The sequence below is a fragment of the Myotis daubentonii genome, chromosome 3 (assembly GCF_963259705.1).
Source record: "Myotis daubentonii chromosome 3, mMyoDau2.1, whole genome shotgun sequence".
Taxonomy (NCBI): Eukaryota; Metazoa; Chordata; class Mammalia; order Chiroptera; family Vespertilionidae; genus Myotis; species Myotis daubentonii.
In genome coordinates this window covers 60,291,909-60,314,041 of record NC_081842.1, presented here as the reverse complement: position 1 = coordinate 60,314,041, position 22,133 = coordinate 60,291,909, and the positions used below count along the sequence as shown (strand labels likewise).

The following is a 22,133-nucleotide window of genomic DNA, read 5'->3' as shown; positions in this document are numbered from 1 at the left end:
CCTCTTCTTCTCCCCCCCCCCCACACACACACACAAAGAAAGAGGTCATTCTGTTATAGGCAGTTAGAAAGACATGAGCAGAGCAAGGACAATGGACCAGGTACAGAAGGTCACCAGGATGGAAAGCCCTGGGTGCCTACTAAGGGGCTAAACGGAGAAAACAGGACCTCACCCCCAGGGTAACCTTTCCTCCCGAGCATATCGCTGGTCCTGGAGTTTAGACCCCCTGACCTTTTCCTCCCTAAAGATAACATCTAGGCCTCAGGCGTATTTCAGCTCCAGGCCCAGAAAAGCAGCCAATCAGACAAGTGATGCCCTGGCTGCCTCAGGACCAGCTGCAATTACTAATGACCCCCTGCCCTGGTGAGGTCCAATCGGTGGAGATTGCGACCTTGAAAGAACACGCCTAGAAAGCTGCTGAATATTCACTGACGCCCTCCCCGAAGACCACCCCTAAGATTCCCACCTGCAAGAGAGAGAGAGAAATACCCTCAACACAAAGGACCCAGTGCCCGCTTTCTGGTTTCTGCCAGGGGAGCACACCCACGCCATTCTCTTCTCCCCCTTCTTCCCTCCAAGGGACCCCAGAAGACTTGCAACTTGGGGAGCAACGGGCAGCGGCAACTGGTCCTAGGCAAATCCTCTGGACCTAGGCTCTCCTGCTGCTTCTTCTATGCCCTTCCTTGTTTCACTATCCTAAGTGTGTTTTTACTGCGGCCGATACATTCTTGCTTGCTTTGCTGCCCTTTATCGCTTGATTGAAATCACTCCTTCAAGAAGATAAGAACGGAGGTCTCATCTCGCCAGTTACAACTCTAGATTTCTAAAATGTAAGAATATTTGGTATGATTGTTGTTTTGCCCAGATTGAAGTGTACAGCTAGAGCCCCCTCAGCTGCCCTTTATTTTCATAGACTAAGAAATTGTACAAAATTTCCCCAATTCAGTAGCAAGTTGGGGCTTAGATCAAAATCTTTCTATCCTGATGCTGTTAAAAAAAAAAAAAAATCCTGCAACGAACAGTGCATCTTTTAAAGTGATCACTGTGACTCATAGACAAACCTTAAAATATATTCTTGACACCGTTTACTGTGAAGTCTGTTTTTTTAAATCTTGGTACATGTGAAAATGGGGAAACGTATTATAGGGAACAAGGTGAACAATTAATTCCTTAGTTTCTCTAAGGCCATATAGTATATACCAAAGCACTATTGAAATACAGTTCACTCTGGCAGACCCGTTACACGACTGCACAGGTGGCAGGGCACCGAGGGAAGCCAACAGATGAACCTGGAGAGCGGGATGAGGCTCAAAGAGGTGATAAACTGCAAAAACACTTGTCAGATGCACAATATTGTCCAGAGCCAGACCTAGGGAACACCTTCCGAAAGCCTGGGGCTCCGCGAGCCCAAGTTCGCTCGCTTCCAGGCATTCTATTGATTCACACTTGCGTCCTTCAACAGGTAGCGCCAATTACAACCCCTAAAGCACGGCCGCCCAGCATACTGGCCAATCCCGCTGTCAATCAAACACTGCACCTACCTTTTCAAATTCTCCCCTCCCCCCTTCATTGGCTTTTCCTTCGTCCAATCCTCAAATTTCTTCTGGGCTTTGGCACTTGGCCCCATCCAGCCTAGGACTGGAGCGGAAGCTACTCCCGCCCTTTGATGTCCGGCGCTCTCCGCCCCTTTTCCCCCGGCCCGCGCGGCCCGGCAGGAGAGGGCGGGGCGAGCGAGGGGGCGGGCGGGGGCGGGGCTTGCCTCCCACGGCGGGAGGGCGGAGCCTGCAGTGGAGCTCGCTCGCTCCGTTAGGACCTCGGAGAGCGCCGCGCGCCGCGACCGAAGGGACTGGAGACGCGGCCGGAGCCGGGCCGAAGCCTGCGAGCCCGCCTCCCTCCGCGCCCGGAGCCTCCCGGCTGGCAGGCAGCTCGTGGCGGCGGAGGAAGGTGCTGAAGTCGGGGGTCAGATAGTCCTCCCTCTGGGGCGCGGACGCCGCCGCCGTCCAGCGCGGCTCCCTCACACCTGTGTGTGCGTCTGGGAGCGTGGGCGCCCGCGCGAGAATGTCTGCGCGACGGGGTCTGTGTTCGCGCGTCCGCGGGCGAGAGAGCCCGGAGCCCGGGCGCTCGGCCCCGGGAGGGACGGCGGGAGCCGCGCGCGGCTCTGCGCGCCCAGCTGGCAGAGGCGGGACTCGGGCCGCAGCCGTCGCCGCCGCTGCTTCACGTCCCGCAAGAGCCGCCGCTGTGCTGCGGGGAGAGCGGACTGGCGGGCCAGCGCGGTGGCGGCTGCGGGCAAAGCGGGGCACGAGGGGGGTGGAACGGGGAGAGGAGGGAGGGAGGGGGGCCCAAACGCGGGGTGGGAAGGGGGGCAGCGCAGGGAGAAGCGGGGGCAGCTGGCGCCGTCGCTCGCCCCTCCCGTGAGCTGTTGCTGTAGGTCACCCGCAGAGGGTTTGGGGTCCGGGGTGTTTGGGGTGGGGGATGGAAAAAGCACCCCCATCCCATTTCCTATTGAAAAGGGGGAGCATTGAAGACGACTGGGGGACAGTCCAGAAGCTGGTGTACCGGCTTCCTCTCCCTCCTCCCCCCACCCCCCTCCCCAGCATCATTTTTCTGAACGTGAAATATTCCGAGCTGCACCCTTAGTTGGAAAGCCCGCCCCGAGAGCGAGACGGAGACCCGGTGTGTGGGACCCCGGTGTGATTGTATAATAATGATGATATAATGCTAATGACGATGATGACACCGCCTTTTATTTTTACCCCAGTGCTGAGAAAGCATGGCCACAGCTGGGGGTGAAGCCCTTGAAACATTTGATGTATGGGGAGGAGATGCTGTTGCTTTTGGAGTTGTGGTTTTTATTTGGAAAGATAGGCTTTTTAGAATTAAAATGTGGCAATATGTAACCTGACTTTTTTTTTTTAAGTCCTTTAGAGCCAATTGTAGTAAAACGGGTACTAGCCGCTGCCTTGACGAATGAAAAGTTAAACGCTTTTACCTGGGTATAATTCCATGAGTTAAGTCACCTTTTTTTCCCCTTTGAATTTCTCAACAGTTTTTTTTTAAAAATGAAGAAGTTTAATTTCCGAAAAGTTTTGGACGGCTTCACTGCCTCCTCCCCTGGCAGTGGGAGCAGCGGCGGCAGTAACAGTGGCGGTGGGGCTGGCAGCGGCGCCCCGCACTCGGGAGGGCCCGCAGGGCTTCTCCGAGAAGAGATTCAGGAGTCCCTGACCTCGGAGTATTTCCAGATTTGCAAGGTAAGTTTTGAATTGGCTTAAAGCCCGTTATTTCTTTATTGTACCGTGTGAGGGAGTGTTACACACACACACACACACACACACACACACACACACACACACACACACAACTGGAAATTGTTGAGATGCCAGCATCAGAGTCTGGTACAGAGAACTGTGTGGATAGGTCAGTTTGATTTAATAAAGGTATTCCAGGAATCAACTTAAAAACCCCGCACAATGTTAGTTTAAGGGGGAAATATGCAAACATAAAAAGTAGAATTTGCAAGTTAATGTTAAGGCCCACTAGTGGAGAACATTTTTAATGTAATATTCGTGTGGAATTTGTAAATTGAAGGAAAAAATTGTTATTCTGGATAGTCCTGTGATATTATTCAGATAAATTAATTGTTATTTTATTTCACTGTTCAGTAAAATGAATAATGCTGTTAGGATGATGTTAGAGCTAATTAGATAATAGCTAGATGAATACATCTATTTTAAAAATCTGTGGCATTGTTTTAAATTCATTGTTTAAAATCTGAATAAAAACACCCCAGAGTCTTAAACTCTAAACAAATTAACAAATGCCCAGGGCTTAATAACTGTAGGAACTTTTAATACTTCGAAGAAGTCAAAAGTAGCCTGTGTTCTGGTTTAGTGGGGAAATATTTTTGGTAAATATACTTTAATGTTGAACTTCTAATGAAAATCACAAGAGAGTTTCTGATGGGGAGAGATGAGAACTTACAAAACAGGCATTGTTATATTTTCTGAAACAAAGTGACATAATTTTTATTTTCCTTTTTTTGGGGTGTCCTAGGATCTGGCATGTGTAATAAAAAGCTATTACATTACTCACATGATTTAGATGAATATAGTTTTATAAGTATGTTTGAATACATAAGAAGAAACAGTAAATTTTTAAAATCCTCACCCAAAGATACACTTTGTTTTTGTTTTATTGATTTTAGAGAGAGGGGGAGAGAGAGGGAGAGTGAGAGAGAGAAACATTGATGTGTGAGATTAGTTGCCTTCTGTATAGACACTGACTGGAAATCGAACCCGCTACCTTTTAGTGTGCAGGACAATGCTTCAACCCATGGAACCACCTGGCCAGGGCAGAAACAGCACATTTTGAAGTCACAGAAATTAAGTATTAAATTTTTTTGTACTTCCACAGAATCTTTTTTTTTTAAAATATATTTTATTGATTTTTTACAGAGAGGAAGGGAGAGAGATAGTTAGAAACATCGATGAGAGAGAAACATCGAACAGCCGCCTCCTGCAGATCTCCTACTGGGGATGTGCCCGCAACCCAGGTACATGCCCTTGACCGGAATCGAACCTGGGACCCTTCAGTCCGAAGGCCGACGCTCTATCCACTGAGCCAAACCGGTTTTGGCACCACAGAATCTTTTAAAATTATTAAAATTAGCCCTAACCGGTTTGGCTCAGTGGATAGAGCGTCAGCCTGTGGACTCAAGGGTCCCAGGTTCGATTCCAGTCAAGGGCATGTACCTTGGTTGCGGGCACTTCCCCAGTAGGGAGTGTGCAGGTGGCAGCTGATCGATGTTTCTAACTCTCTATCCCTTTCCCTTCCTCTCTGTAAAAAGTCAATAAAATATATTTAAAAAAATAAAATAAAATAATTAAAATTAGTTTTGTAATAAACAAATTGTGTATAATGAGATAAATTTCAATTATTGTGTTAGTCTCTATTCCCAGTAGCATTGTTATAAAACATTAAATCTATAGTTATTAAAATGTAAATTAGTTTACATTAAAGGGAATGTATTTATAATTAGATTAAATAAACTGATTTAATTATAGCCTACACTGTGTACAAAATTTTGTATATTTTATATAATTTTGTTCTCAATTTGAAATAATACATATTTGCTCAGATTAGGGAGGGGCTAAATAGTGGTATGAGGTAAATATGTAAAAGAATCCTGGAGGCCAAATTTGGACTACTAGCCAAGGGAATTATGCCCTGTTTCTCTAATTTTTTTTTTTTGGGGGTGGTACTCAATACTTTATTTTTTTATTTTTATTTTTTTTTATTGCTTAAAGTATTACAAAAAGTATTACATATGTCTCCTTTTTTCCCCCCCTGCCCTTGACAATCCCCTGGCCTCCCCTACCCCCCAGTGTCTTATGTCCATTGGTTATGCTTATATGCATGCATACAAGTCCTTTGGTTGATCTCTCTAATTTTTGATGTATTATTTTTTCCATTTCAAGATTATGAAAAAAATTTCCAAATTCTCTCAGTTCATGAATGTGGTAGTGATGGAGGAGGATTTTAGTAGATGAAAACTTGGCATAGAAAAGGTAGACTTCTAAAACCAATGGAATTGGGTTGTTGAAGTTATAAAGCTTGTAGAGAAGATTTTAAATAAAAATATTCAGGGGAAATGAGTGAATGCAAAAGAAGAAAATAGGGTTATAGACACCTTCCTATTCAGACAAGAGATAGTCATGGTGTCGTAGGAAGAGCGCTGGCCTTGGAATCAGAATATTTGTATTTTATGTAAAGCTCTGCCACTTGCCAGCTGTGTAATCTGTTTTATTTTTTTAAAATATATTTTATTGATTTTTTACAGAGAGGAAGGGAGAGGGATAGAGAATTAGAAACATCGATGAGAGAGAAACATCAATCAGCTGCCTCCTGCACATTCCCCACTGGGTATGTGCCCGCAACCAAGGTACATGCCCTTGACCAGAATGGAACCTGGGACCCTTGAGTCCACAGGCCGACGCTCTGTCCACTAAGCCAAACTGGTTAGGGCTATAATATTTTTTAAAAAATATATTTTTATTGATTTCAGAGAGGAAGGGAGAGGGAGAGGGAGAGAGAGAGAGAGAAATACCAATGATGAGAGAGAATCATTGATTGGTTGCCTCCTGCACACCCCCGACTGGGGATTGAGCCCACAACCAGGCATGTGCCCTTGGCGGGAATTGAATCAGGGACCTTTACAGTCCCCAGGCCGATGCTCTATCTACTGAGCCAAACCAGTTAGGGCCCAGCCGTATAACCTTGCGGAAGACATTTATCTGCCTTGAGCCTTGATTTTCTCACCTGTAATATGGTAGTATGTACTTCTGCTCTTCTCTCTTTAGAAGGTTATAAGGAAGATGAAAGGAGACAATTAGGTGAAGGCAATGTATAAATTGGAAAAGGTGATGCATTGTATATTTATTGTTAAAGTTTTAAAGTCACCTTCTTAGTGGAATGACTATCACCAGTGGGATATAATAATATTAGATAACAATTTTAAAAGAAATTATAAAGGATCGATAGCTATGTAAGTTAACACTCATAGTATTGAAATCTTACTAATTGGCGAAAGTACTATGACATCTTTGGATAGGAATATAGTTAATTATACAAACTCGTTATATGATTGTGCTTTAGGTTATTTGGACTATAATAAATATATATAAAAACAGATTAAGGAAATTCCAAAATTAGAACTTTTACTAAAATGGGGACTTCATTTGGACTCACTGATTAAATGTGCAAAGGACACTCTGAGTACTAAACAGTTGGAACTTTCTGGGTACTTCTACCTTTTCAACGTGGTCAAAATTAAAGTATAAATCTAGAATCTGCTTTTTTTTGCAAACCATTCTCCTTTCTATTATCTGATTAGTTGTTAAATCCTATCTATTCTGTTTCACCATCTCTAGTACTTGTCATCCCATAATTTTTCTTCCTTGGTTTCTTGAAATCACTTTCTAACTGATCTTCTCACCTCTTGTTTTACCCTATTCTAATTCATTTTGTTATTGTAGAGGTTATTTCTGAATTATAATGTTAATTACATCATTTCTCTAATAAAAATTGTGTTGGTTTCCCTAGAGCAGTGACAAGTCTTATGTGAAACCCCAGTAAATAACAATTATTAAATAAATACGGTAGTTAATTGGCACACATTTAAAAGTAAATAATAATAAATTATCTCTCTCTATATAAAAGCCCAGCGACCAGAACAGCAGAATGACCAGAATGACCAGAATGACTGGTGGCTATGATACACACTGTGGCAGCCAACCAGCCTGATCCGGGCCCCAATCAGCCCCCCTCCCCTCTGGCCGGCCTGGCCCCTGATCAGCCCCCAACACCCTGATTGGGGGCGGGGCCGGCTGGCCAGTGGCCCGCGGCCCCTCCCCGCAGCTGGCCCAACTGATGGGCTCCCATCAGGGCAGGCTGGCCAGACCCCACCCATGCACGAATTCATGCACTGGACCTCTAGTATAATCTATATTATATTATTATAATTATTGGTTCTTGTGTAATATTATCCATACGCAGGTAGTAGGACATTTACTAGCCTTAAAAAAATAAAAATATAAAGCTACTGCTACTGTCACATCTATAGGATGTTAAAACACACACACAAAAAAAATGGTAGAAGTAATTTTGGTTCAAGATCAGAAAACCAAACATGCCCATGTTGTTCAGATATTTGTGAAATGCATGAACTGCCTTTTATGAATTTGAATTCTATGAAACACAGTTTGAAACTATTGTTTTATACAATAAAATTCTAATTACTTAACTTTATCTGTGTATCTTTACACAGAAGGGGCTCCTGTTTATTTTTCCATCCTCATTTCCTTGATTCCCTAAGCATATTGTATTTCCTGAAAGCACCATATTTTCTCATATCTCAATGCCTTTTCTCAATCTTTTGCTTCTGACTAGAATATCTCTTCCAACTTGAGTATAATTGGAGAAGTCCCAGTTACCCTTTACTTCATGGTTCAAACACCACTTCCATGAAACCAGTTCAGACAATTACTTTCCTGGATAGAGTTAGTTTTTTCCTTTTGTTTTCCTATAGCTCCTGGCATATACCTGTAGAGTGAATTTAGCACCTTGTTATGATTCAAAATTTTATTTGTTACGGTCATTATACTAAAAGCTCTTTGAGAAGCAAATAATATTTTGTTTCCTTATCATCGTTAGGGTGCTCATTACCTAACAGGCCAGTGGTTCTCGACTGTCTAAGAGAAAGATTTCTGGCTCTACCCCTTACGGGATCAAATTATCTCTCTCTCTATCTCAATGTCTCTATCTATCTATCTATATATCTATATATCATCTATATCTATATCTCTATATCTATATCTATATCTATATCTATATCTATATCTATATCTATATCTATATCATCTATATCTATATCTATCTATTCATCTCTATAGTTAACTGACCCACACCTAATTAGGCTAGGAGCAGGGGAGTGTGAGTATTGTAACTGTGACTAGTTTCAAGCATTCAATATGTCAATCTGTGTTTTACAAAGAGAATGGATAAATTACAGAGCTTAATCTGTAAGATATCCCATTTGACCTTCATAACAGTCTGATAAGGAAGGCAAGAAAAGTGATAATATTTTTATTTTATTGATAAGACATCTGAGGCCAGAGAATTTAAGTGATATCCTTAGCTCTCTAAGTTGGTAAGAGACATAGCTAAGTTTAACATACTATTCTTCGATTCTCAAATCCAGTACTTTTTTTGTTTCATCTTATTTAAAAAAGGCAATGTGGTGCCTGGTGGGTGTGGGTCAGAGGTTGAGCATTGACCTATAAACCAGGAAGTCAAAGTTTGATTCCTGGTCAGGGCACATGCCGGGATTGTGGGCTTGATCCCAGTAGGGGGTATGCAGAAGGCAGTTGATGGAAATTCTTATCATTAATATTTCTGTCTCTCTCTCCTTTTCGCTTTCTGAAATCAAAAACATATTTTTAAAAATAAAAATAAATAAAAAGGCAACATGGTAAGTTCCTCAGTAAACAGAAACTTTCAGAAGATAACTATTTTGTTGACTCTTCCTACAAGTGTGACTATACCTCTTCATTTCCACCACATCTCTTACCTGTTCTATTACTCTAATTGTTTTCCCTGCTTTAACTCAGGTTACACCACAGTCTCATCTAATAATAGAAAAAAATTACTGCTCTCTGAGGAAGAACCTTTTTAAACTTTAAATCATATCATGCAATTTTTGCCAGAACTTTTGTGGTTTTTCATTTCTCTTCAAAATAAAACCGTGAGTCCTATGCCTTATAAAGTACTATGATCTGGCTACTAAGAAAACATTATTTTCAATTCTTCTTTCTGTTACTTACTTTACCAACTACATTATTACTTCTCAGATATGATTCCTGCCTAAAATTTTTTGCATTTTGTTGTTTTCTTTACATGGAGCACTTCCTTCCTCCCCCCAAATGATTATATTACTTGTCTCTTTTGCATTTCTCAGTTCTTAGTTCAGCTGTTAACTTTTAAGAGAGATTTTCATTGATCACTGTTCACTCCCTTTATTCTCCTAATTACTTTTTCTTGATAACACTTATAGCTACCTGTTATTAAGTTATGTATTTATTTGTTGCTTTTATTATAATACTAGAGGCCCGGTGCACAAAATTCATGGGGGGGGGGGTCCCTCAGCCCAGCCTGTGCCCTCTCACAGTCCAGGAGCCCTCGGGAGATGTCTTTAGTGCTGCTGTGGAAGCAGGAGAGGCTCCTACCACTGCTGCTGTGCTCACCAGCTGTGAGCCTGGCTTTTGGCTGAGCAGTGCTCTCCCTGTGGGAGCACACTGACCACCAGGGGGCAGTTCCTGCATTGAGCGTCTGCCCCCTGGTGATCACTAGGTGTCATAGTGACCAGTTGTTTAGCTGTTTGGTCGATTTGCATATTAGCCGTTTATTATATAGGATAACTCCATGAGGTCAGGGCTTTATTGTGTTCATAACTATCTTACCAATTCATAGAGTAGTGCCTGCCACATAGAAGATAGTCATATATTTGTTGAATAAATGAATGAAGAATGAATAAATGAGAGCAAGGAACTGATAGAGCAGTGATTTTCAACTGGCATGCTGTAAGAATTTTTTAAAAATATGCAATACCTGACTGTTTAGTCAGGGATACTGACCTCAAATTTTTTTCATTTGACAATCACCCTTAGATTGTCAAATAAAAAAATGACAACAGTAGCTATCTGATGTGAATTAATAAAAATTATACCTATTTTCTGTGTGAGATTGGCAAAAAATATATATTTTTTGGCGTGCCTCAGAATTTTAGTAGTTTATGTATGCCATGAGATGAATAAGGTTGAAAATCGCTAGAGTAATATGTTAAGAGCAACGTAGATATTTTTAATCCTTATGTGAGGTCACATTCATTGATTTTTAGAAAGAGGAGTTGGGTTGGAGAGAGAGTGAAATATTGATGTGAAGAGAAACATCGATTGGTTGCCTCCTGCATGGGCTGGGGTCAAACCCAAAACCTAGGTATGTGCCCTAACCTGAAATTGAACACAACTTTTTGGTGTATGGGTTGACACTCCAACCAACTGAGCCACACTGGCAAAAAATGTTTTCATTAAATAAATTTTATATTACATAAAAACAAGAAATCATTCAGTGAAAGAGTGTCAACAGTTTAGGAACGTGGTATATAATTTTCAAAAAGATATGGAAAAGGAGATTATAGAAAGATTCATTTAGGTTTACTTTAGTTTTTACTGAGGAAGATATTAGAAACATTCTTGTTTTCCAATTATCTTTTTAGGGGAACAATTCAGATGTATTAGATAGACAGTGACAAACACATGGGATTTTCTAGGGATAGTTTAACCCAAATTAACAAAATAGACAAAACTAAATGTATCACCAGAACCACATGGCATAATCCCCAAAGTTTTGAGCAAACTTAAATTAGGCAATTCACTATTCCTCAACATATATCTCTTCTCTTCTCTTCTCTTCTCTTCTCTTCTCTTCTCTTCTCTTCTCTTCTCTTCTCTTCTCTTCTCTTCCTTCTCTCTCTCTCTCTCTCTCTCTCTCTCTCTCTCTCTCTCTCTCTCTCCCCCCCCCCCCTTCATCAACACTTTTAAACTATTTTTTTTTATATAAATGGTTATGGTCAGAACCAATATGTAGATAAGTAGTATAACTTATTCAGGGAAATAAATTTGTAATCATGATCCTCATACCACACATAGTATCAGATATTTCCAGATAACGATGTATAAAATCAGAAGCAGGTGTAGACTGTGAAGAGTTGGGTTTTCCAGGACCCTGAATGATGAAAGGAAATTAAGTACCTAGATATCCTTGACTATCATCTCTTCAGGTTTTCCATTATCTTCACATTCTTCTAATTTTACATCATTGTACTTGGGAGGGTCTATAAATGAGATTGGCACAAGACTATTAACACAATTCCTAATTTTCCCAATTTTCATTCATTAAAAGAACTGTACAAGGTTCCCTGAGATGGGTGTACTTGTCTCATTGTATACTTCTAAACTGGTAAAGTAGAAGGTAGTACAGTTGACACTTATAGATAACTTATAGATAAAATATCTGACAAGGACTTCATGCTTCTGTTACTAAAATGAACAATAGAGGAAGGGGATCTTTAAGAAAAGTAATGGATGTAAACCAGAAAAATTTAAGAATCAAATAGAATTAAAATTTAAAAAATTTTAAGAACCAGGAATCAAAGCCTACTCTAGGCTTTCTACTTTGCTTATCCTAAGGTACAGGGACAGGCTTGAGTAAGGGATTATAGAGTTGTAGGGAGTATATTTATTACTTTTTTAAGTTACCATAAAGAACAATCACGTTTTCTCATGAAAGGTCTTTGGTGCAAGTATATTGTCAGTAAAATTGGGTTGTTGTTCTATTTAGTATGACAGTTGTATTCAGGAGCCCAGCTATGAAGCAATGCAAGCTGCTGTAGGGCCTTGGGCCTTCTTTTGGATGTTCTGGCTTTCTCTGACCCAGCTGCAGTTTGTTAGGTAATTTTCAGATTTCAAAGGGCCAGGCCTTTCATATGCAAAAGCCTCTGCACACAGCTTGGGTGGGGCGGGGTCTCAAGGGATCAACAGGGTGGAGCAAGCAGCTATGGCTGCTCCCCAGTCCTATCCTAAGAGGCCCCGCTTCTTAGTATCTGGGTCATCGCTGCAAGCACCTCTGAGAGAAAGCCGCCCTCAAGTTCTGACCGATGCCAGACAGTCCAGTTTTTCTCTGTATGAGTCTGGGTCCCCAGAGACTCGCCCGGAATTGGAGTTCAGAGCAGTCAGGAGCCTGAGACTCCCTCCGAATTGAAAAAGACAATCCTGTCCTCAGTTGCCAGCCCTTTCCACGTGCGCCTCCGTACCTCTGCACTTTACTTCCGCACCTCCTCTGAGTCTCTGTGCTTTTCTCTTTCCTTCTAGTTGTAGAATTTTCACTCAGCCAGCCTCCCTGTGGTTCTGGATGATGTTCGTTTTGTCTTTTAGTTGTATTTTTGAAGTGGTTGTGCAAAGCAGCAATTTCCAGTGTTTACCTATGCCACCATCTTGGTTTCTCTCTATATATTAGTTTAATAACTTTGTATCCATTAAAAAGTTCAAGTACTGGCAGAAGCTTTTAAGTTGAGTTTTTCCCATGAGACAATATTGAGTTTTTTGCTCCTACATAATTGTCAAAATACTGATCTTTATTAAAGATTTGGTTAGAGTGACAATTATAGTTTTTTTTTTGTATAGTTAAGTCTTTGATCCCTGCCTTTTTATCTCCTAAGCAAGGAAATGTCTCTAAAATGTAGAGTTTTGATTAAATACTCATTTCTATTTACTTTTATCTTTGTTTCTTTGATCTTTTAACTTTTTTAAAAATCCAAACAGAATTTGTTTTAGAGTTACAGTGTAACTCTAAAATAATTTTTTCAAGTAGCCAAATCAATTTTATCATGCCATTTATTAACTGATTATTTTTCCAGTGGTTGTGATACTCCTTTGTCATATAATAACTTTTGTTATGCACTAGGATTTGTACCTGGGTTAACAATGTTCTTCCATCTTTCTGCCTATTCTTATGCCAATATCATAGTGATTTAATTATCAGGCTAAAAAGACTGGTCAAAATAATGTGTAGGGTGGATTTTGGAATATTTAAAAGGAAATGCAGTGCCTCTGCCCATCAACCAACTATTGCAAATCTGTAGTCAGACAAAGTTGGGTTTATTACATCAAGGGAGATTGCACACCAAAAGGAACCATGATACGTCTCTGTAAGAGGGTGTTAAGAAGGAGGTTGTTACAAGATTTGGGCCTGTTTTAGGTGATTTTAAGAAAGTTCAAAGAGGCATAATTGAGTGTTGTCAGAAAGTAGGGGATAGTTCTATCATTTTGTAGCCTAAGAATATTTATCTAGGAGGCAAGAGGAACAGCATGGGCTAAAGCTATAATTACTAAAGAAGTAGCAGTTATGTTAGTTGGATTAGGGGAACACATTTAATCATTAGTGTAGTTTACACAATGTTCTTACATTTATCAGTACCCAGACATGATCCTGTAGTGGTTCTGTTTTTGTCTTGCTTCAATATGATCATAGAGGAGCCTTGTTTGATGGTTTTCTGTGAAATTGTTCATATTCCATAGGAGAACACTATAGCCTAGCTATTAGTTCCAGGCAAGCTCTAGGTAATAGCTACTCGAGGCTACTTTTTTCTCTTTTAGCTACTTCTAAAGTAGTTGAAGTTGCTAGAATATGTTGCTAAACAGGCCTGCTTTAATAACTCCATAAGAGAATTTTTTCTTGTTGATCAATAGCCAACAATTCATCTTTGTTGATTTGAATTTGTTATATAATTTTTATTCAAAATGATTTGAAATTGTTATATAATTATGTAATATATAATATACAATATCTATTGTTTAGTAAAATTTTATACTTGAAATAGTATACTTGAAAACAAATATAGCAAGTATAACAATTTTTGTGCTAGTTTTATTTGTACCTTATCTCCATTTAGTTATAATTCACATTTTTTTCCTTCTCCATTTTGAGAAACTATACAGATTTTATTTCTTCCACATAATATTCCCTAGCAGGCAGCCATTTTTAACTCTAGCAGGTGAAGAGAAGATACGATGTAATTTTTGTTTTTTTGAGCTCAACCCAGCATATCAATTTAGCATTTTTGTGTGAATACACAAAAATTCAGTTGCTGTGGGAGTAAAACAATTTTTAAAAATAAAACTATTTTTTTAAAATCCTATAGGAAACTATGTTGTGTATGTATTAGACTGAGTGATCTAAGATGCTTATAATACTCTGATTTTTTACCTGAACTGTGTGATATCAGCTAAACTAGTTATTTTAATTAAGTTCCAGAAGAGAAATCATCTGACTTGCATCACTGCAGATATTTTATAATTCTGGAGTAGTCTCACTTCTATTTTCTAACCCTTCATTTTTAGTCATTCCTATACTGGCAAACATATTATTTAATATAAGAAAGGTATGTGAGGTAAAATAATATCCTTAGCAAATATATATTTTGATGAGAACATTGTATTTGGTAGTAGGATGATCAGGCTGTTGAATGAATCAAAGAAACTTAACTGAGTCTGGTGGAGATTCAGGCAAGTGCATAGGGCATAGTCACTGAAGGCAACTTCACTAAATGTATTTATTTGCTTTAGTGTGATCAAATATAGGCAGATATTAAGATACAAGAGGAAAGCTACAGAACCTGGAAGAAGAGAGGCAAGAGAGATGCAAGAGTAACTATGATAGTGATAATAATCAGATACTCAGGTTGATTTCGAGGAACCAGGACGAAAGAACATTGGGGGATCAGCAACAAAGCTAATTCAATACCAAGTCTGTTGGTCAAGGTTTTCTTAATCCTCTTAACCTAGTGAAATAATTACTTCTATTTTTATTTATTTTTAAGTCAAATTTATTGGGGTTACCATGGTTAATAAGATTATTTGGTTTTAAGTGTATAATTCATCATCTGTATATTGCATTGTGTACTCACCCCCACAAAGTCAAATCTTCTTCTGTCACCATATATTTGACCCCATTTACCCTTTACTACCCCCCACATCCCTTCTCCCTGGTAACCACTATACTGTTGTCTATGTCTATGAGATTTTATTTTTTTTGTTTGTTCATTTGTTGTTTTCAGTTTTATATACAATGGACTGCTACTCAGCCATAAGAAAAGATGAAATATAGGGTGTCCCAAAATTCATGCAAGAAGTAATTTTGACAGAAAACACAGGTTTATAATTAAAAATTGTAAATTTTTTGCCAAAACCGGTTTGGCTCAGTGGAAAGAGCGTCGGCCTGCGGACTGAAAGGTCCCAGGTTCGATTCCGGTCAAGGGCATGTACCTGGGTTGCAGGCACATCTCCAGTAGGAGATGTGCAGGAGGAAGCTGATCGATGTTTCTCTCTCATCGATGTTTCTAACTCTCTATCCCTCTCCCTTCCTCTCTGTAAAAAATCAATAAAATATATTTTAAAAAAATTGTAAATTTTTTATTGATTCATAAAGTATGTAATATAGGGTTATGTATGGAATAGCACATCGGGTAAATGGCCTCCACGGCTTTGCTGGCACATACGCAAGAAAATTCTGAGATTTTTTTTTCCTCTTTCTGCCCATGTTAGTTCTCACGTGCTGTTCTTCCTTTTGTTCATGACTTATTTCTTTCCCTAGATTTTTCATATTTCTCTGTAGTCATGCCTTAGGTCAGTATTTTTCCCTAACAAAGGCCAGTCTTTACCTTAATTGAGGCTGTCTGTTGTCTTTTTATCTACAATAACAATATCTTTGTATATCTTAACATAGTTAGAATTTTTCCTTAGGATAAATTCCTAGGAGAACAAGTTTATAGCTAAAGAGGAAGCTTATTTTTTTAAAGTGTTTGATATATATAATCAATTGTTCCACTGAAAAGTCACACAAGTTTATATTTCTTTTTAGAAGTTTATATTTATTTGTCAATTATTCCTCAGTAAAATTGGGCCAGGAAAGAAGTTTATATAGAGGTACTTGTTTCCTTTTACCTTTGAAAACCCTATAAATTGCCATCATTTAAAAAATGTTTGACTATATAATTGGCAAGAGGTGGCAACTTAAAGTTGTTTTCGTTTGTATTCCACTGTTTAGTAGTAAATTTTGCTCATAAAAATATGTACTGGTCATTTGCATTTTTTCTATAGTGAATTAGATGTTGTTTGTTGAGTATTTTAGTTTGGGATGTTTAGCTTTTTTTCTTATTGTTTATAAGAGTGTTTTATATAGCAACAATATTAACACTTTGCTTATTATGTTATATATAAAAAACTATTATAGATATTCATCCATTATGTTATGTAAAAGACTTTAAGCTTCTTTATTCTTATATGAGTACGGGCCTAATTTTATTAAATGATTGGTCATTGTTCCAGTACTATTTATGGAGTAATATTTTTTCTCATTGATTTTATTGTTGCTTTTTAAAAAATTGTGTTTATGAAGTCCATTCTTTTTTAAAAAATATGTTTTTATTGATTTTTAGAGAGAGAGGAAGGGAGAGGGATAGATAGAAACATCATCAATCAGCTGCCTTCTGCACGCCCCCTACTGGGGATTGAGCCCGCAACCTAGGCATGTGCCCTGACCAGGAATCGAACTGTGACCTCTTAGTTCCTGAGTTGATGCTCAACCACTGAACCATACCAGCTGGGCTGATTACTGCTTTTAATCATACATTCAATTATTTTGTTTACTTAATCTGCTTTTCAACATTTTATTTTATTACATTAATGCATGTCATCCTATCTATATATATAAAAGCGTAATATGTAAATCGGCCAGACTGCAGAATGACTGGTAGCTATGATGCGCACTGACCACCAGGGGGCAGACGCTCAATGCAGGAGCTGCCCCCAGCCTGCAGGCATTGCCCAATCTGGGCCTACTGGCCAACCTCTTGGTCCCTTGTCCCAGCCCGTAGGCTCCTATCATCTGATGGGGAATAGGCAACTGGGGGTGGGTGGTTGCGGGGGGCAGGGCCAGCTGCCAGCAGCTGGGGAAGATGGCCCTGATCACAGCAGGCCTAGGGACTGTATCCTTGCATGAATTTCATGCTCCAGGCCTCTAGTATGAGTATAGCAATTAAAATTGATTGTTTTATAATATTTTTTAATATTTCCTATTACTTCCACCCCTTATATTTCCCTCTTCAAAACTTCTTGTTTAGTTTTAGGTTTATATTTCCAGATAAACTTTAGTCTTCTTTTTCTCAAGTTTCATAAAAAATCCAATTGGGGCCCAGCCAGCATGGCTCAGTGGTTGAGCATTGACCTATGAACCAGGCGGTCACTGTTTGATTCCTGGTCAGGGCACATGCCCAGATTGTGAGCTCTATCCCCAGTAGGTGTTGTATAGGAGGCAGTTGATCAATGATTCTCTCTCATCATTGATATTTCTATCTCTATATTTCTCCCTCTCCCTTCCTCTCTGAAATCAATACAAATATATTTAAAAGAAAAAAATCCAATTGGGATTCTGATTGTTCTACATTGCATTTATATTTTGGGGAAAGTATGATATATTTTGAATATTGAATATTCTAATATTATGATATACCTCTTAAGGTTTTTTATTATTTACCTTGATTAGAAATATTTCATAGTGTTTGTTATTGTTTGAATAGGTGACACATTTCTTGTAAGGTTTTATCCTAGAATATTATTTGTTTTGCTATTTTGAATCAGAGCTCTTTTTACAATATATTTTGTTTACTATTAATTTAGAAAAAAGCTAATATTTTTCATATTTATTTTGTAACTTTCAGTAAACTTATTGAAATCAAGTGGGATGGAGAGATACCTGTGCTTATGAAGAGACATTTAAGAGATTGTGCCAATTTATATTTCTGGAATAAACTACTTAATCATATTATACTTTAAAAAATACACTACTACAAGATACACTACTATAATTACTTTTCAAATATTTTCTTTAGGGCTTGCCTCCTATATTTTTAAATAGAATCAATATGTAATATTCTCATGTCTGTGTTGTATGTATGTGTGCATGTGTATGTAGTCTATGTCATGTTCTTGAATGTGACTTTATTCTCCTTCATTTTTTTTCTATCTGAAATAAAGTACCAAGTTATTTAAAGATTTGAAAAATATTCTTGACTGGGAATAATATTTTTGAGGAAATATTTTTTGAAGCAAAAATTTCATGGTAATTGATCAATTTGGATTACTGCCTTTTAAAATGAAATTTACTAATTTATATTTTCACAGGAAATTACAGATTTCATCCAGTATTTCAGATTTAATAGTACAGAATTATACATTCTTTTTATAATAAAAACTTTTGTAGCTATGGCTATATATCTTTATTTAACATTATATGTTTATATCTTCTCTATCTTTTCTCTTTATTAACTGTTCCAGAGGTTTGTCTATTTTATTGGTGTTCTAAAATAACTAGTTCATGGAGCTGATACTTAATCATTTTATTTTATTTTTTGCCTTTAACAGGTTTTTCTTTAATATACACTCTTTGGAATTTGAGATGTTTCTTTTTATTAGTCTATATGTGATGAATCATTATAAGTATTCTAATAATACTAGTAAGGAGCACTAGAAAGTATATTTTTATTTGGCATAGGCAAAGCCCATAATATATTTGTAAATCTTACTAGTTTTATATACAGTGCCTCTATACAGTGGGGCTTTGACTTACGAGTTTAATTGTTCCTAGACTGAGCTTGTTAAGGAACTCGTTAAGGAGCTCCTTAACTCAAATTACTCTGTCAACACAATGCAAAAAATCAGCCGAGAGACAGCTGGTATCTCAAAAAACTCGTTAGTCAGGACACTCGTAAGTCAAGGCCCCACTGTATCCTGTTTCCAGCTTGCCAGATTAGTTAATAACAGAGAGATATATCATTCCATACAATTATGTTTCTGTTCATTTTTCTTTTTATTAATTTATCTTATATTTTAATACAGTGATATTTGTGCAAAAGCATTGAAATATTTCCATTGTGAAATATACCCTTTAATAAAATATTTGCTGTTTTATTTAGTGCCTTTTGCCTTGAATTATAATAGTATGATCCTAATTTTTTTCTTATGTTTACATTGCTTTAACCTGACATTTTGCCATTTTTTACTGGATTTTTAGAGTGTTCTGGATGTCATATTCACCTGTGAAAATATAATAAATTTTTAATTATGTAATTAAATTTTATTTTTATTTTGAGATTATTGTAGATTCACATGCAATTATAAGAAATAATACAGATAGATTTCACGTATCCTTTACTCAGTTTCTTTCAAAGGTAACATCTTGCAAAACTAAAATAAATACTGCAATCAGGGTATTGACATTGATATAATCAAATACAGAACATTTTCATCATCACAGGAATCTCTCATGTTGCCCTTTTAGAGTAGCACACAACCCCTCACCTTTAATCCTGGAAACCACTAACCTGTCCTCCACTTTTTTTTTTTTTTGTCATTTCAAGAATGTTTATATAAATAGTATCGGATAGTATATAACATTTTGGCATTGGCCCTTTTTTTGCCTGTAATAGTCCTTTGGAGATACATCCAGAGTTTTTTATATATCAATGGCTTGTTCCTTTTTATTACTGGATTTTATTCCATAGCATAGCTACACCACAGTTTCTTTAACCACTAACCCATTGAAGGACATCTGAGTCACTTACCAGTTTTTGGCTATTAAGACTAGAGCTGCTATAAACATTTGTGTACAAATTTATATGTGAAAGTAAGTTTTCATTTGCCTGGGATAAATGCCCAGAAGTGCAGTTGCTGGGTCATAAGATAATAGCACATTAAGTTGTTTTATAATTTGATATCTGTATACTTTATTGCGTGCATACCACTAAAAGTTTAGTTTCCTTCTGTTATCATATATTTTACTTCCTTTAACGAATTTAGCCAATTCTTCCTTTTCCTACCCTCTTTTCCCTCTGGTTACTACCATTCTGTTGACAGTATCTATGAGTTTGTTTTTGCTTTGTTTCATTAGTTCATTTTTTACTTTTTCTTTTATATTTCAGACTAGAGGCCCGATGCACGAAATTTGCAGCCCTGGCTTCGTCCAGAAGGTTGTCCGGTCTACTAATAATTAGCATATTATGCTTTTATTATTATAGTTAAGAGTGAAAGCATATGGTCTTTATCTTTTTCTATCTGACTTTTTCACTTAGCATAATATCTCCAAGATCCAGCCATATGTTGCAAATGACAATATTTCATCTTTTTATTGCTGAGTAGTAGTCCATTATATATATTTATACTAATTTTTATCCATTCATCCATCAATAGACACTTAGATTTTTTCCATATCTTAGCTATTGTAAATAATGCTGCAGTTAACATAGGAGTATATACTAGTATTTTTTTTGATTTAGTCTTTTCATATTCTTCAAATAAATAACTCAAAGAGGAATTACTGGATCTTACAGTAATTCTATTTTTAAAATTTTTAAAGGAACCTCCATGCTGTTGTCCATAGTGGCTGCACCAGTTTATAATCTTACCAACAGTATGCAAGAGTTCTCTTTTCTCCATATGTTTTCCAACACTTGTTACTTTGTGTCCTTTTGGTAAGAAAAAGCCATTCTAAGTGGTGTGAAGTGATATCTCCCTCATTGTGGTTTTGATTTGCATTTCCCATAGTGATGTTGAACATCTTTTCATATGCCTTTGGCCATCTGTATGTCTTCTTGGGAGAAAAAAGTCTATTCAGACTCTCTAACCATTTTTAAATTAGATTATTTGTTTCCTTATGTTTGAGTTATATGAGTTCTTTCTATAGTTTGGATATTAACCCCTTATTGGAACTATCATTTGCAAATATCATCTCCCATTTGATAGGTTGCATTTAAAAAAATGTTTTTATTGATTTTTAGAGAGAGAGGAAGGGAGAGGGCTAGATAGAAACATTGATGAGAGAGAAACATCATCGATCAGCTTCCTCCTCCTCCCTTCCCCTTCACCCCCTCTCCATCCTCCACTGAGGATTCCGCCTGAAACCTGGGCATGTGCCTGACCAGAATCAAACCAGTTACCTCTTGGTTCAAGGGCCAGTGCTCAACCACTGAGCCACACCAGCTGGTGGTAGGTTGCTTTTATGTTTTGATGATTTCCTTTGCTATGCAGAAGTTTGTTAATTTGATGTAGTCCCATTTGTTTATTTTTTGCTTTAGTTTCCCTTGCTTTTGGAATCAAATTTGCCAAAACACCACTGAGCCTGGAAGCTTAGTGTCTGTATTTTCTTTTATGTATTTATTGTTTCAGGTCTTACATTTAAGTCTTTAATCCATTTTGGTTAATTTTTGTGCATGGTGTAAGATAGTGATTTACCTTCATTCTTTTGCATATGACTATTTAGTTACGTCAACACATTGTATATGCTTAGCACCTTTGTCATAAATTAGTTGCCGTATATGTGTGGGTTTATTTCTGGGCTCTCATTTCTGTTCCATTGGTCTGTGTGTATGTGTTTTTGCCAATACCATACTGTTTTGTACTATAGCTTTGTAGTACAATTTGAAATTGGGGAGTGTGGTACCTCTGGCTTTATTTTTTCTTAGGATTGATTTGACTGTTTAGGGACTTTTGTGGTTTCCTACAAATTTTAGGACATTTTAAATTCTATTTCTGTGAAAAAATGCCATTGGGATGTTGATAGGGGTTGCACTGAATCTTTATACTGCTTTAGGGAAACATGGATATTTTAACAGTGTTAATTCTTTCAGTCCAAGAACACAGAATGTCTTTCCATTTCTTTGTGTCTTTTTAAATTTCTTTGAACAATGTCTTATAGTTTTCAGTGTACAAGTCTTTCACTTCCTTTGTTTATTTCTAGGTATTTGATTCTATTTGTTGTGATTGTAAATTGTATTGTTTTCTTCATTTCTCTGATAGTTTGTTGTTAGTATATAGAAACTCTCAGATTTTTGTGTAGTAAATTTTATATCCTGCAATTTTATTGTATTTGTTTATTATTTCTAATAGTTTTATGGTGAATTCTTTAGAGTT

At 37.7% G+C, this 22,133-nt stretch overlaps 1 protein-coding gene across 6 annotated transcripts in view; it reads left to right on the top strand.

Moving 5' to 3' along the window:
• Positions 1-2,562: 2,562 nt before the first annotated feature.
• The window catches only part of STXBP5L (syntaxin binding protein 5L), a 232,336-nt gene continuing 212,765 nt past the window's right edge, over positions 2,563-22,133 (top strand). For 3 of the 6 annotated variants that reach the window (XM_059687719.1, XM_059687718.1, XM_059687717.1), the window contains exon 1: positions 2,566-3,248. In XM_059687719.1, the coding sequence (XP_059543702.1) occupies positions 3,060-3,248 (189 nt within the window). In that variant the 5' untranslated portion in view covers positions 2,566-3,059. Of the gene's footprint in view, positions 3,249-22,133 lie in introns of all 6 variants that reach the window. The other 3 variants (XM_059687723.1, XM_059687722.1, XM_059687721.1) reach the window with 2 other exon arrangements.